This window comes from Populus trichocarpa, chromosome 18, assembly GCF_000002775.5.
Source record: "Populus trichocarpa isolate Nisqually-1 chromosome 18, P.trichocarpa_v4.1, whole genome shotgun sequence".
Lineage (NCBI taxonomy): Eukaryota > Viridiplantae > Streptophyta > Magnoliopsida > Malpighiales > Salicaceae > Populus > Populus trichocarpa.
Genome location: NC_037302.2, coordinates 4,427,439 through 4,443,518, shown reverse-complemented (window position 1 = coordinate 4,443,518; position 16,080 = coordinate 4,427,439). Strand labels below are relative to the sequence as shown.

At 35.8% G+C, this 16,080-nt stretch overlaps 1 protein-coding gene across 1 annotated transcript; it reads left to right on the top strand.

Moving 5' to 3' along the window:
- Positions 1–826: 826 nt before the first annotated feature.
- Positions 827–4,431, top strand: LOC7476671 (transcription factor MYB123). The gene is made up of 6 exons (XM_002324155.4): positions 827–1,000; positions 1,143–1,272; positions 1,373–1,595; positions 2,972–3,119; positions 3,262–3,391; positions 3,492–4,431. Exons 1-6 carry the CDS (start codon positions 868–870, stop codon positions 4,117–4,119), a joined length of 1,392 nt encoding a protein of 463 aa, XP_002324191.3. The 5' UTR covers positions 827–867; the 3' UTR covers positions 4,120–4,431.
- The last annotated feature ends 11,649 nt before the right edge of the window (positions 4,432–16,080 follow it).

The following is a 16,080-nucleotide window of genomic DNA, read 5'->3' as shown; positions in this document are numbered from 1 at the left end:
TTTAGCATTGTGCTTAAAATACTGTTTGTCTAAATTTTTTTTTTTAATATTTTTTATCATTTTAATATGCTGATATCAAACTAAATTTTAAAAGAAGAAAAAAAAATATTATTATGACCTAAATCAAGGGTTTGGTGGGTTAATTCAGGTAAACTCGGGTTTTTTATGGATCCTGTTTTTAATAGATATTTTTTTTCAATTTCACCCTTCAACATTCAATTGATTGAGAATTAGACTTCATAATTTATTTTGATCTGCTTTTTATTAGGTTATCTCGGTTTTATGATTCAAATTTAACAAGTTAATTGAGGTTTTTTTTTGTTCTTTTTTAATTGATTTTTTCAATTTCATTCTTCAACAATTAGTTGATTGAGAATTAAACTTTAATATTTTTTTGATTTGCTTTCTATGATTTTGTTGCAGTCTCATGACCTGAATCAGAATTTTATATGTTAACCTAAATTAACCCGGGTCTATCCAATATCTTATCATCTCATTGTCTAGACTGTCTTTTGACTTGTTAAGTTGATTGAATCATAACGAGTTAATCCCTATACAATTTAATTTTTTTTTATTGAAAACATGTTAGCAATGCTAGTATATTTTTATTAACATTTTGAAAGAAAAAATATGGATCCATAAAGTGAATAAATGATCTAGTAACTTGTTATGAGTGCAAATACTTTCATAAAAGAATTTACGTCAGTAAATTTTATTAAAAATTATAAATTTATTTCAAATTAAAGGTTCGCTAAAACATGACAACCTCTCAGTCTCCAACCTAGGAGTGGCATTGGCCTATAAAAGAGCCACATAACCTCTTTTATCTAATTATTATACTTGTGAGTGTAGTGTGCGTGGAAAGAGATGGGAAGGAGTCCATGTTGCTCCAAGGAAGGACTCAACAGGGGAGCCTGGACTGCCTTGGAAGACAAAATACTGATGGCTTATATTAAAGCCCATGGAGAAAGCAACTGGAGAAACCTCCCCGAGAGAGCAGGTACTCGTAGAAACATTTAGCTTTTGCATATGTACGAGTGGAGTTCGTTGATGCTCATTTAATGCAAACATGAATTAAATAAAGCACTTAATTTTATATAAGATTTCATGTTGAATGAAATGGATATGGTGAATGTATGTAGGTTTGAAGAGATGTGGTAAGAGCTGTAGACTCAGATGGTTAAATTATCTTAGACCAGACATCAGGAGAGGCAACATTTCCCATGATGAAGAAGAACTCATTATCAGGCTCCATAACCTTCTTGGTAACAGGTTCTCTCTCTCCCCCCCTCTCTCGTTTGTGCTTTACGCAGTTTACCTATGCTTTTATGAGCAGTACTAGTAATTATTACTAGCATTCTTGAATGAGTAGATGGTCCGTAATAGCTGGAAGGCTACCTGGGCGAACAGGCAATGAAATCAAGAATTATTGGAACACTACTCTGGGGAAAAAAGCTAAAGGCGAATCATCTTCACAATCCAAACAAAGCTGTCAAAGCAAATCTAGAGCAATTAAACCCATGACCAGCACCCAACCATCAAAGTCAACACAGACAACCCAAGTAATCCGCACGAAGGCCACTACGTGCACCAAGGTTTTGCTCTCATTACAGTCACCACAATGCCAAACATTACTTTAAGCATTTTGAAGCTAGTTTTATGTATAAAACAACATTTATTTCTAATTTGAAATATAGTAAAGTATCATTTACACCCAAATTAGTATATAACTTATCATTATGCCAAGTTGGTATATTAGCTGACAAAAAAAAAACTAATTAAAGAGGGGAAATCACTAATTCCCTTTTCAGTAATTTATTGGAATAATATTTTTTTTTCTAATATTAAATTTAGTTTTATTTTCAATTTTATTTTTTTATTTTTTTTAATTTCATCTTTTAATATAGAATTTATTAGGGATTGAGATTCATAATTTATTTCAGTTTATATTATATGAGGTTATTCCAATCTCATGACATAAATAGTGAGTTTTGCGGCTTAACCCAGTTGACTTAGGTCTTTTTTATCCTTTTTTGTAATTGATTTTTGTTTCAATTTCATCATTCAATATTTAGTTTGACTAGGAATTAAACTTCATAATTTATTTTGATTTTCTTTATATGAGGTTATCGTAGTATTATGACCTAAGTCAAGGGTTTGGTGGATTAATTCAGGTTAAATCGGGTTTTTTATGGATCCTTTTTTTAATAGATTTTATTTTTCAATTTCATCTTTCAACATTCAATTGATTGAGAATTAGACTTTATAATTTATTTTGATCTTCTTTCTATTAGGTTATCTCGATTTTATGATTCAGATTTGACAAGTTAATTGGAGTTTTTTTTGGTTCCTTTTTAATTGATTTTTTCAATTTCATTCTTCAACAATCGGTTGATTGAGAATTAACCTTCAATATTTTTTTGATTTGCTTTCTATGATTTTGTTGCGGTCTCATGACCTGGGTCGAGATTTTATATGTTAACCTAAGTTGACCCGGGTCTATTCAATATCTTATCATCTCAATATATATATATATATATATATATATATATATATATATATATATATATATATATCGTTTTGAGATTTTTTAGTCAAACTATGTTTTTTATCTCATTGTCTATACTGTCTTTTGAGTTGTCAAGTTGATTAAATCACAACGAGTCAGTCCCTATACAATTTAATTTTTTTTATTGAAAACATGTTAGCAATGGTAGTATATTTTTATTAACATTTTGAAAGAAAAAATATCGATCCATCTCGTGAATAAATGATCTAGTAACTTGCTATGAGTGCAAATACTTTCATAAAAGAATTTACATCATTAAATTTTATTAAAAAATATAAATTTATTTCAAATTAAAGGATCGTTAAAACATGACAACCTCTCAGTCTCCAACCTAGGTGTGGCATTGGCCTATAAAAGAGCCACATAACCTCTTTTATCTAATTATTATACTTGTGAGTGTAGTGTGCGTGGAAAGAGATGGGAAGGAGTCCATGTTGCTCCAAGGAAGGACTCAACAGGGGAGCCTGGACTGCCTTGGAAGACAAAACACTGATGGCTTATATTAAAGCCCATGGAGAAGGCAACTGGAGAAACCTCCCCGAGAGAGCAGGTACTCGTAGAAACATTTAGCTTTTGCTTATGTACGAGTGGAGTTCGTTGATGCTCATTTAATGGAAACATGATTTAAATAAAGTACTTAATTTTATATAAGATTTCATGTTGAATGAAATGGATATTGTGAGTGTATGTAGGTTTGAAGAGATGTGGTAAGAGCTGTAGACTCAGATGGTTAAATTATCTTAGACCAGACATCAAGAGAGGCAACATTTCCCATGATGAAGAAGAACTCATTATCAGGCTCCATAACCTTCTTGGTAACAGGTTCTCTCTCTCCCCCCCTCTCTCGTTTGTGCTTTACGCAGTTTACCTATGCTTTTACGAGCAGTACTAGTAATTATTACTAGCATTCTTGAATGAGTAGATGGTCCGTAATAGCTGGAAGGCTACCTGGGCGGACAGACAATGAAATCAAGAATTATTGGAACACTACTCTGGGGAAAAAAGCTAAAGGCGAATCATCTTCACAATCCAAACAAAGCTGTCAAAGCAAATCTAGAGCAATTAAACCCATGACCAGCACCCAACCATCAAAGTCAACACAGACAACCCAAGTAATCCGCATCAAGGCCACTAGGTGCACCAAGGTTTTGCTCTCATTACAGTCACCACCACCGACACGGACACCACTACCACCACCTGAAATTCTCTCCTCAACAGCCATGAACGACCCCTCTCAAGCTTCCTTGATAAATCATCAACAAGATGGTCCAAATTTTCATTGCGGAACTGAAGAGGTTCATGCATGTCATGATGGCTCAGATTTCTTCAATTTCGGGAAGTGGAATGAAATTCAACCAAATGATATAGACGGAGATACACTAATGAAGAGTGGTTGTAACCGGAATTTGTCCAGGGGTTCTGAATGTTCCTTGGGCATATTTGATGACCTCATGTTCAAGGACTGGGCACTGAATCATTGTCCTGAAGACAATGCAACTTTGGACCTAGAGTCTCTCGCACATTTGCTTGATTCTGAAGAGTGGCCATGAGATTAGACACTGACGAGAAACTACAGCAAAATCTCCACCCTAGAAGATATATTGGCACTTGTGGCATATCTCAATTGATTATTATTCGTAGAAATCAAAGTAATAATTAGCTTGTGTATGGTGTGAAATTAGAGCAAGTCTGTAATGATTTAGCATTTGTAAGCGCTGTGTCGGTAACAAACTACAATCATGTAATGTCCTCCTCTGCTATATATGGGTTCAAAATTTGACCTTTAATATGGTTAGGGACGACTATAACTGTTAGGTTCTTGAAATTCAAATATGCAATGAAAACAGTAAATTTAAAAATTATTCAGGAGTTCCAAGGATTTCGTTAGATAAATTTAGAGTTGTTTATGATTTATGTGAAAATTACTTGAAGATCTAAACTTCTTTTTTGCTTTGTGTTGCGATGTCGCGGTCGCACAAATTAATTACCCTAGCTTCAAACACAACACACAAGATAGTATAGAGCAAGCAAGGGGTCGATCCCACGAGGAAGTTTCAAGTCAGATTTTTATGTTGTACGTTATGTAATTGGGGGGATTTGGTTTGTGATTATCTAAACTATGGCAGCAATTAAACTAGCAAACAAAATCAATTAAAACCGAAACTTATCAAGAAAACAAACCTTGGTCGCAAGCACACATCCACCAACGGAAATTAGAACCGATCCTTGAAACGAAAATTGCAGTTTATGTTCTGAAATTTTATCTTTTCTTAACGTTGATTAATTAACGGATCCGCCGTATAACTAATCCTAACCAACAAACAATCAAAGTGTCCGCACTAATGATTCAATTTAATGGTAGCTTTAAGAACTAGATAATTTCATCAAGATTAACATACAAGTTGTCCGCGGCTTGTGTCACTTTGTTCAAATGTTCTCCCTAAGTTCAATAACGTAGTTCCGCCACAATTATCAAGCTTAGTTGCTTCACAAGTTCATATATCACAACTCCGGTTTTGATATTAAACTTAGCAATAGATTGTTCACAACAATAACTTAGAGTCCGCTCTAGCAATCATCAACAACAATCATAGGAATATGCATAGGAAAACAATCATACTCATTCATAACATAAACTGAAAATAAAAGGAAGAATAAATCTCACGGTTCTTGAAATCCGAAGGTTTGTTGTGTCCTTGCAACCAAGAAAAGAGCTTAGCCTTGCATAACTATTGAACAACTATTTCTAAAGAATGAAAAGAGCATGATTTTTGGGTTTGTAGAGGAGAGAATTTGTGTTTATTCTCTGCTGGCTGCTGCCTCCTTCTGCTCTCCCTCTTTTATGCTGGCTGCTGCCTCCTTCTCTCTTTCTTTTTATATGCTAAGAAACCCTAGTCTCTATTTTACAAAATAGTCCTTCCTTGAGTTGGACAGTTTACATTTAAGTACTTCAATAACTATTTTTTCTAAAAGGAGAAATAGTCTTGCATGAAATCTTCAAGCTTTGACTTGGAGGAGCTAAATTGCTGATATAAAAACTTGGATGTCGGTTTAGATGCTTCGGAATGTAGTTTGGACTTGTTTCTTCACGAAACCTGTTTGCTGGCAGAATTCAGTTGTCATCTTTGAAAAATAATATCTCCCTCATATGAAATCTTTTTTGGCTGAAATTTGGAGCGTTGATAGGTCTTTAAGTCAGGAATCCAATAAAATTGCGTTTGCATCAATTGGACTTCTGTAGCTCCAGATATTAAATTTTGAATGGCCAAAGGTCAACACTGGCAGAATGCGAGATTTGACTTTGCAGGATGTGATTTCCATGATCTTTCTCTTTTTATTTTTCTTGCATTACATTTCCAGAAAGGTATGGATGTTAGCTTTTTAGTGCCACTAGAATCACTTCATTTCGATCTCTAGAACTCACGCTCTGCACAAAACATCGACTGAACAGTCAAATCTGCCAATTACCTCCAATTTACTCCTTTTTGCATCTTTCATCCAAAAGTGCCTTCAAAACATAAAACAAAGAATATCAATGCATTTTATATAGTAAAACATAGGCAAAACACTAGTTAAATGTGGGTGAAACTATCAAATAATATGGTTGCATCAAATACCCCCACACTTAGCTCTTGCTCGTCCTCGAGAAAGGATAAATAAAATCAAATTGAAAATAACTATGATCAATCTCTTAATCTCCCATCAATGTCCAAGAATATATGCATTATAAACAAGAATACCATCAAGAAGGATAAAGGGTATAAATTTTCATGAATTTATTTACATGCAAACTTCAAAATTCAATTAATCGTCGGGATTTAAATGAAATCTATGTCATGCCAAAGTGATAGGTCCTCTCATTGATATACACTCCAACACTCATGTGTTTAGGGTTTATGTGTTTAAATCTCTCAAATTCAATCAATGAATATGTTCTACCATAAGCTTGCTTTTCAATCTCATCTCCATTACTAACATATTACAAACAATGCATGAATCAAAAGATCTTATTTTCTAGTTGTAATGGGGCTAAGGTTAAGGTGAGGTAAAAGAGAGTAAAAGAAAAGGTTCAAACCAAAGAAAGTAGAGCATTATGAAAAAATGATATTTCAAACAAGATATTCCATCAAAGCATATAAATTTTTCATTTTTAATCACCAATGCTTAACTTCTTTTGATTTCAAGCTCTTTCAACATAAAATCTTAAGAACATAAAGGAACACTTTTTTTTTTTTCTCTGTTCTTTTTTTTTTCTTTTTCCTTTTTTTTTTTTTTTTACCTTTGGCAACTTTGCCCATCTTTTCATCAAGCATCACTTCTTCTTTCTTTTCACATAATTTCCAACCATAATTCCATGAGATATCATAAGTATATGCTCTACTAATCCTTGGCCAAGGGAAAAGGAAAACATATAAAAAGTTAAGGCTTATACATGGATAAAGCAAAGAAAAGATAAACAAGCTCAAAAGGGGCTCACTAAGGATAATATGCTTTAGGTTGGCTTTTTGGCTCAAGTGGTTAAAATTTCTAATGTCTTTATCATCTTCATGTATATATGTAATGCGAATGTAATCTCAACTAGATATGAAGCAAGTTCTAGAGATACATATCATTGAAAGAATGCACACTCAAAAAATATAATGTTGAAGGCTCAAAAGCTTGCATTGATATAACACTATAAAGTCAACATGGCATATTCTCAAAGTCAATCCCTAAACCAATTAAACCTTAAAATTTACATGCATACTCTTTCATTTGATTTATATCTTCATCTATCTCAACTAATTCTCATACATAATACTCATATTCTCAAAAACCAATGGGAGTTCAAAAGATCAAACATAATTTTTTTTTTGAAAAATAACAAAGAAAACCAAAATTAGAAAACCAACATTCTCTCAATACCCCCACACTTAAAACACAACATTGTCCTCAATGTTGAAATAAAAGCAAAGGAACAGAAGAGAATGACAGAAAATAAATTAAAATGCAAAAAAATAAAAGATAAGGAAAAAGAAAGCAAATCTGATTTTTTTTTTGTGCTGGGTTGCCTCCCAGTAAGCGCTTTTGTTTTATGTCATTGGCTTGACATGTTGCATGCTCATTCTTCATAGATTGGTTCAGCTAACTCCACAGAAGCGGTGAGTTCTGTCCGTCCAACCTTCATAGAAAGGTTTCAAGCGATGCCCATTTACCTTGAGTACTTTGTTGGTTTCTAAACTTGTAATTTCAACTGCACCATAAGGAAAAACATTAGAAACAACAAAGGGTCCAATCCAACGAGAGCGCAATTTTCCAGGAAAAAGTTTCAAACGCGAATGATAAAGAAGGACTTTGTCTCCAACATGAAACTCCTTTCTTGTAAGCATTCGGTCATGAAGATTCTTAGTCTTTTCTTTGTAAATCCTTGCATTCTCGTAAGCATCATTTCGAATTTCTTCCAACTCTTGCAGTTGTAGTTTTCTTGCAATCCCAGCAGCATCATAATTCATGTTACATTGTTTAATGGCCCAAAAAGCTTTGTGTTCAAGCTCCACCGGTAGATGACATGCTTTCCCATAAATCATTCTATAAGGTGACATTCCTATAGGTGATTTATAAGCAGTCCGATAAGCCCAAAGTGCATCTCCAAGACGTAGACTCCAATCTCGCCGGTTAGGTTGCACTGTTTTCTCCAAAATGGACTTGATTTCTCGATTTGAAATTTCAGCTTGGCCATTCGTTTGAGGATGATATGCTGTGGAAGTTCGATGAGTCACATGATATTTGCGTAGTAATGCTTCCATGGAACGATTACAGAAATGAGTGCCACGATCACTAATGATAGCTTTAGGGATTCCAAACCTGTCAAATATGTGAGTCCTGACAAAATCTGAAACAACCTTAGCATCGTTAGTTCGTGTGGCTTTCGCCTCAATCCATTTGGACACATAATCAACAGCAAGAAGAATATAAAGATTGCCAAATGAAGAAGGAAATGGACCCATAAAGTCAATACCCCAAACATCAAAAATTTCACTTACGAGAATATTCGTTAAAGGCATTTGATTCTTATGAGTGATATTACCTGTTCTTTGGCATTTTTCACATGATTTGCAGAAGTGATATGCATCTTTAAAAATAGAAGGCCAATAGAAACCACTTTCAAGTACCTTGTGGGCTGTTCTTTTTGCTCCAAAATGCCCACCACAAGAATGAGAATGACAAAAAGTGAGAATGGAATGAAATTCATCTTGTGGTACACACCTCCTAACTACTTGATCCGCACAAAATTTCCAAAGGTAAGGATCGTCCCAAAAATAATATTTAGCATCAGCTCGTAACTTATCTTTTTGGGGTTTAGACAAACCTGGAAGGAATTCTTTGGTGACTAAATAGTTTACCAAATCAGCATACCATGGTCTTGTAGAGGAATGCAACATATACAATTGCTCATCAGGGAATGTCTCTCTTATTGTTTCGATCTGTGTATCCTCGGTCCTCAGTCGGCTCAAGTGATCAGCCACATGGTTTTCGGCACCTTTTTTGTCTTTGATCTCAAGATCGAATTCTTGTAAAAGCAAGATCCACCTAATCAGTCTTGGTTTGGACTCCTTCTTCTTCAAAAGATACCTGAGAGCTGCATGGTCAGTAAAAACAATGACTTTTGTACCAAGTAGATATGACCTGAATTTTTCAAGAGCAAACACCACTGCAAAAAGTTCCTTTTCAGTTGTATGGTAATTGCATTGTGCTCCATCCAACATGCGAGAAGCATAGGCGATAACATGCAAATTCTTCCCAATTCTTTGCCCAAGCACAGCTCCTACCGCATAGTCACTCGCATCACACATTATCTCAAAAGGTTCATCCCAATTTGGTGGTTGGATGATAGGGGCAGATGTGACACGTCTCTTAAGCTCATCATGGGCATCTTTACATGCTTGATCAAACACAAAATCCACTTCTTTGGCTAATAGTTTGCACAAGGGTGCTGTAATCTTCGAGAAATCTTTGATAAAGCGTCGATAGAAACCTGCATGGCCTAGAAAAGAACGAACTTCCCTCACGCATGAGGGGTAAGGCAATGATGAAATAACATCTATCTTAGCTTTATCAACCCTCTAATCCACGTGAAGACACAACATGCCCAAGAACTATTCCTTGTTCTACCATAAAATAACACTTTTCATAGTTCAAGACAAGGTTAGTTTCAATGCACCTTTTCAAGATTAAAGATAAATTTTCTAGACATTTATCAAAAGAATCACCATACACCGTGAAATCATCCATAAAAACCTCGATTATTCTTTCAACATAGTCAGAAAAAATACTCATCATGCATCTTTGAAAAGTTGCAGGAGCATTACAGAGACCAAAAGGCATTCTCCTATATGCATATGTACCAAATGGACATGTAAATGTAGTCTTTTCTTGATCCTCAGGATTAATAACAATCTGATTGTATCCACTATATCCATCAAGAAAGCAATAAAAAGACTTACCTGCTAGGCGTTCAAGCATTTGATCCATGAATGGTAATGGGAAATGATCTTTGCATGTAGAAAGATTGAGCTTTCTGTAATCAACACACATTCTCCATCCACTCGAGATGCGAGTAGGAATGAGCTCATCATTTTTGTTTTTCACCAACGTGATTCCGGTCTTTTTGGGCACCACATGGATTGGCGCGACCCATTTACTGTCAGTGATGGGGTAAATGACTCCTGCATCTAATAGTTTTAAAATTTCAGCTTTCACTACCTCCATCATAGGCGGGTTCAACCTCCTTTGCATTTCCCTTGTTGGTTTTGCGTTGTCCTCCAATAGTATGTGATGCATACACATTGAGGGACTAATGCCCTTGATGTCAGCTAAAGTCCATCCAATAGCCGTCTTGTGATCACACAACAACTTCACAAGTTTATCCTCTTGCATACTTGTCAAACCTTTTGCTATGATAACGGGAAGTGTATTGTTGTCGCCAATGAATACATATTTCAAATTATTGGGCAAAGGTTTTAATTCTAACTCAGGGGCCTGTAAAATAGATGGCAAAAGCTTTTTATGTGAGAGTATTAAATCAACAAAGACATTACCATGGGGAACAGTTTGCAAAGCTTGTAAGGCCAATACTGATTCGTGCATGTTTTGGGGAACACACACGTGCCTCTCCATCTCTTCTATCTTGGTGAAATCATAGCCATAGCTCAAAGCTATGCTTAATCCATCTTCGCAATCAAAATCACAAACTTGCTGCACACACTTATCAATTTGGTCATAGCATGTGATAGAATAAACATTGCTATAAGGATATTTCATTGCATCATGAAAATTGAATTCAATTTTTTCATCTCCTACCTCCATAGACAAGGTATCCTTACCACAATCAATCTTTGTGTTGGCAGTTTTCAAGAATGGTCTCCCAAACAATATAAGAGTGCTGGTTGATGAATCACAAGAATCATGTTCCATATCAAGAATATAAAAATCACATGGAATAACCAAACTATCAATCTTGACTAGGACATCTTCTATCACACCAAGTGGATAAACAAAACTACGATCCGCAAGTTGTATTACAATGCTAGTTTTATTCAAAGGCTCAAGACTAAGAGAATCATAAACATGTTTGGGCATAACACTAATGGATGCACCTAAATCGCATAAAGCTCTTTTAAAACTAGCATTACCAATAACACATAGGATAGTAAACGCACCTGGGTCTTTTTGTTTCAAAGGTAGATTCTTTTGAACAACGGCAGATACAACTTCACTCATACTTACCGTTTCATGACCTTTTAGTTTGAAAGCTCTCTTGGTAGTACACAACTCCAAGAATTTGGCATACTTGGGAACTTGCTTGATAGCATCAAGCAAAGGAATGTTGGTCTTTATTTTAGTTTGTGGAGGAGGAGGATGTTCCTTCTTTGTACTCAATTCAGTTTCTATCTCTTCTTCTTCCTCCATCTCAATTTGTTTCAACCTTTTCTCTTCAAGTTCTTTCCCACTTCGCAGCATGATTGCACTAACATTCTCTTTTGGATTTAATGCTTGGGAGGGCAACTTTCCATTCATTTGTGCTTCCAATTTCCCTACACTTGAAGCTACTTGCCCCATTTGCTTTTCCAAGTTGTGAATACTTGACCTTGTTTCCTGTTGAAAAGACATGACATTTTGTTGCAAGGTAACAGTATTAGAAGCCAAAGTTTTCATCATTTCACGAAGATCATCATTGGGTGACGACCCCACAACATTGGAGTTTGTGAATGGAGGAGGTTGTCTTGCTTGATAATTCTGTTGGGATTGAAATCCATGGGGATGGAACTGTCGGGTTTGATTGCCTTGTTGGGATGGGTTGCCGTAGCGTAAGTTGGGATGATCTCTCCATCCGGGATTGTACGTGTTGGAAAAGGGATCATATTTACGCTGGGGCTGTCCGTTGAATGCTCCATCAATTGCATGAGCTTGTTCAATGTAGTCTTCTTGCATGGTTGGGCACATATCCGAAGCATGTCCTTGTAAGGAGCATATGCTACAAACTTTCACCTGCTGCACATTTCCACAAGCCAAAGAACGCACAAGAGAAGTAAGATCATTAACTTTATTTTCAAGGTTAGAAATACTTACCTCATTTACTCGTTTGTTGGAGAAGTCTCCACGAGTGCCAAATTGTTTTGAGTTGGCTGCCATGTTTGAGATCAATTGGCGTGCAGCCTCGGGTGTCTTATCCACCAATGCGCCTCCACTTGCAGCATCAATGATACTACGGTCAGTAGGCATCAATCCTTCATAGAAATATTGAATGAGCAGCTGATCGGGTATTTGATGATGAGGACATTGAATGCAGAGTTGCTCAAATCTTTCCCAATATTCGGAGAGTGTCTCTCCATGAGATTGTCGAATCCCACATATTTCTTTCCTTATGTTGGCAACTCGAGATGCTGGGAAATACTTCTCAAGGAAAATCTTCTTCATAGCATTCCAAGTTCCAATAGATCCTGGGAGAATAGAGAAAAGCCATGCCTTTGCTGCCCCCTTCAAAGAGAAAGGGAAAGCTTTCAACTTAACTTGTTCTTCATCAACTCCATTCGGTTTCATGCCAACACAAACCATATGGAACTCCTTGAGATGAGTATGAGGATCTTCTCCTGCAAGACCATTAAATGTTGGTAACAAATGTATAAAACCAGATTTGAGCTCAAAGTTTACATTATTGTCAATGTTTATGCACAATGGTTGATTTTCCACGTTAGGAGCAGCAAGCTCCTTGAGTGTTTGTTGTCGTGCAATAGCCATGGTGTTGAGGCGAGCTTCCTTTCTTAACCTGCGTAAAGTGCTTTCTATTTCAAGATCAACCTGCACTTGAATTTGATTAGTAGAACGGGTCATAGGCATAAATTGCTAAGAAAACTCAAAAGAAAGTAACCACATAAGAGATCGAAAACAATGCAAATTGTACGAAAATCCTACGGTAGAAAACTAAAACTGCCTAAAAACACTAGAACACAGCAGAATTTGGCCTCAATAGGGTAGGGCTAGTGATTAATCACTAGTCCTGTTCAGAACATCGGTTCCCTTCAGAAAACAAAAGGCCGATACCTAATTCCACAAAAAACTCTGTTTTGAACAGTACCGCTGCCGCAAGTGAACAGTACCGTCGCAAGCAAAAATTCTGTTTCACTTTTTTTTTTTTCACAGCAAATAAAAATAACAGTACAAGCACAAGAATCAACTAAAATTACCTCCCCGGCAACGGCGCCAAAATTTGTTGCGATGTCGCGGTCGCACAAATTAATTACCCTAGCTTCAAACACAACACACAAGATAGTATAGAGCAAGCAAGGGGTCGATCCCACGAGGAAGTTTCAAGTCAGATTTTTATGTTGTACGTTATGTAATTGGGGGGATTTGGTTTGTGATTATCTAAACTATGGCAGCAATTAAACTAGCAAACAAAATCAATTAAAACCGAAACTTATCAAGAAAACAAACCTTGGTCGCAAGCACACATCCACCAACGGAAATTAGAACCGATCCTTGAAACGAAAATTGCAGTTTATGTTCTGAAATTTTATCTTTTCTTAACGTTGATTAATTAACGGATCCGCCGTATAACTAATCCTAACCAACAAACAATCAAAGTGTCCGCACTAATGATTCAATTTAATGGTAGCTTTAAGAACTAGATAATTTCATCAAGATTAACATACAAGTTGTCCGCGGCTTGTGTCACTTTGTTCAAATGTTCTCCCTAAGTTCAATAACGTAGTTCCGCCACAATTATCAAGCTTAGTTGCTTCACAAGTTCATATATCACAACTCCGGTTTTGATATTAAACTTAGCAATAGATTGTTCACAACAATAACTTAGAGTCCGCTCTAGCAATCATCAACAACAATCATAGGAAAACAATCATACTCATTCATAACATAAACTGAAAATAAAAGGAAGAATAAATCTCACGGTTCTTGAAATCCGAAGGTTTGTTGTGTCCTTGCAACCAAGAAAAGAGCTTAGCCTTGCATAACTATTGAACAACTACTTCTAAAGAATGAAAAGAGCATGATTTTTGGGTTTGTAGAGGAGAGAATTTGTGTTTATTCTCTGCTGGCTGCTGCCTCCTTCTGCTCTCCCTCTTTTATGCTGGCTGCTGCCTCCTTCTCTCTTTCTTTTTATATGCTAAGAAACCCTAGTCTCTATTTTACAAAATAGTCCTTCCTTGAGTTGGCAGTTTACATTTAAGTACTTCAATAACTATTTTTTCTAAAAGGAGAAATAGTCTTGCATGAAATCTTCAAGCTTTGACTTGGAGGAGCTAAATTGCTGATATAAAAACTTGGATGTCGGTTTAGATGCTTCGGAATGTAGTTTGGACTTGTTTCTTCACGAAACCTGTTTGCTGGCAGAATTCAGTTGTCATCTTTGAAAAATAATATCTCCCTCATATGAAATTTTTTTTGGCTGAAATTTGGAGCGTTGATAGGTCTTTAAGTCAGGAATCCAATAAAATTGCGTTTGCATCAATTGGACTTCTGTAGCTCCAGATATTAAATTTTGAATGGCCAAAGGTCAACACTGGCAGAATGCAAGATTTGACTTTGCAGGATGTGATTTCCATGATCTTTCTCTTTTTATTTTTCTTGCATTACATTTCCAGAAAGGTATGGATGTTAGCTTTTTAGTGCCACTGGAATCACTTCATTTCGATCTCTAGAACTCACGCTCTGCACAAAACATCGACTGAACGTCAAATCTGCCAATTACCTCCAATTTACTCCTTTTTGCATCTTTCATCCAAAAGTGCCTTCAAAACATAAAACAAAGAATATCAATGCATTTTATATATAAAACATAGGCAAAACACTAGTTAAATGTGGGTGAAACTATCAAATAATATGGTTGCATCACTTTGAATATATGCTTCAAGGCTGGGTTGTCGCAAATCACAAGTCGTTCAATTATCCGACCTCTAATAGTAATCTACATGAACCATCAGTGAGAATCTCCTAAATCCCTGTTCAGGAGAGAAGAATATGCTAAGCCTAAAGTGTTTGCTCTAATTTTGTGTTCACTACCTGAATTTTTAGATTTACCGATAAAATTTTATGTTGGTATTTATACTCTCAGCCTGTCAGCAAAAAACTTGCCGACATGATCACAGATTGAAATAATCCATTGAAAAAACTCTTGTTGGTGATTTGTGGTCTGTCGGTAATAATTTTACAGATGGATTTACTGACGGACAAAGCACGCCAAAAAAAACTTTACCCACTTCATTTTGTAGATACTTCCATCACTGATTATAACATATCACTGAAAAAAAAACCATATGTCATGCCATTAATGATTGTTTTCGTCAATAGGTATGTCTGTCGGTGAATTTGACATGTAACCGTCAAACAGACTGTTTGTTATTCTATCGATGAGTAAATTGTGGCAATGACATTGGCAATGGAAACCTCGTCAATAATAATTAAAAAACTTATTTTTCTAAAAAAATCTATTAAATAGAAACAAAAAATAATTAAAAAAATAAATTAATATAAAATTCAAATATTTATTACAAGTTTAAACATTTATAAATTCAAATACAATTAATCTAAAATAGAGGGGCCAGAGGAGAAGGAGGAAGCGGGTCTTCGTTTGGACAGTGGGGCGAATAAGAGGGAGCATCCGTATCATCTATTTGTGATCTCATCTCCAATACCAATCGGTGAAGTTCGGTCGTCTCATCCCTAAGTCGTTCATAATCAACAACATGATGGGTTGTTCGATATTTAACTCGCTAGTCTAAAATTGCCTTGAACTCAAGAGTTTGAGTTCTCAGAACCGATTGTGAGCATCCAATAGATGAAACATTACGGACCGTCCACAAGATCTCGGTCGTAGTGTTAAAGAGATCGTACACCCATCTTCTATCGGGTGCATCGAATGATCTTGCCTCCAACCTCAAATCCGGATCGAGATCCGGATGGGTCGAAGATCGTAATCATATCTCTTCTTCAACCCAGTGTTATATGTATCATGG

Coding starts and splice junctions, on each gene's coding strand:
- LOC7476671 (XM_002324155.4), top strand. CDS start 868: ATGGGAAGGAGTCCATGTTGCTCCAAGGAAGGACTCAACAGGGGAGCC. Junction 1,273..1,372: donor CATAACCTTCTTGGTAACAG/GTTCTCTCTCTC, acceptor TTGAATGAGTAG/ATGGTCCGTAATAGCTGGAA. Junction 3,392..3,491: donor CATAACCTTCTTGGTAACAG/GTTCTCTCTCTC, acceptor TTGAATGAGTAG/ATGGTCCGTAATAGCTGGAA.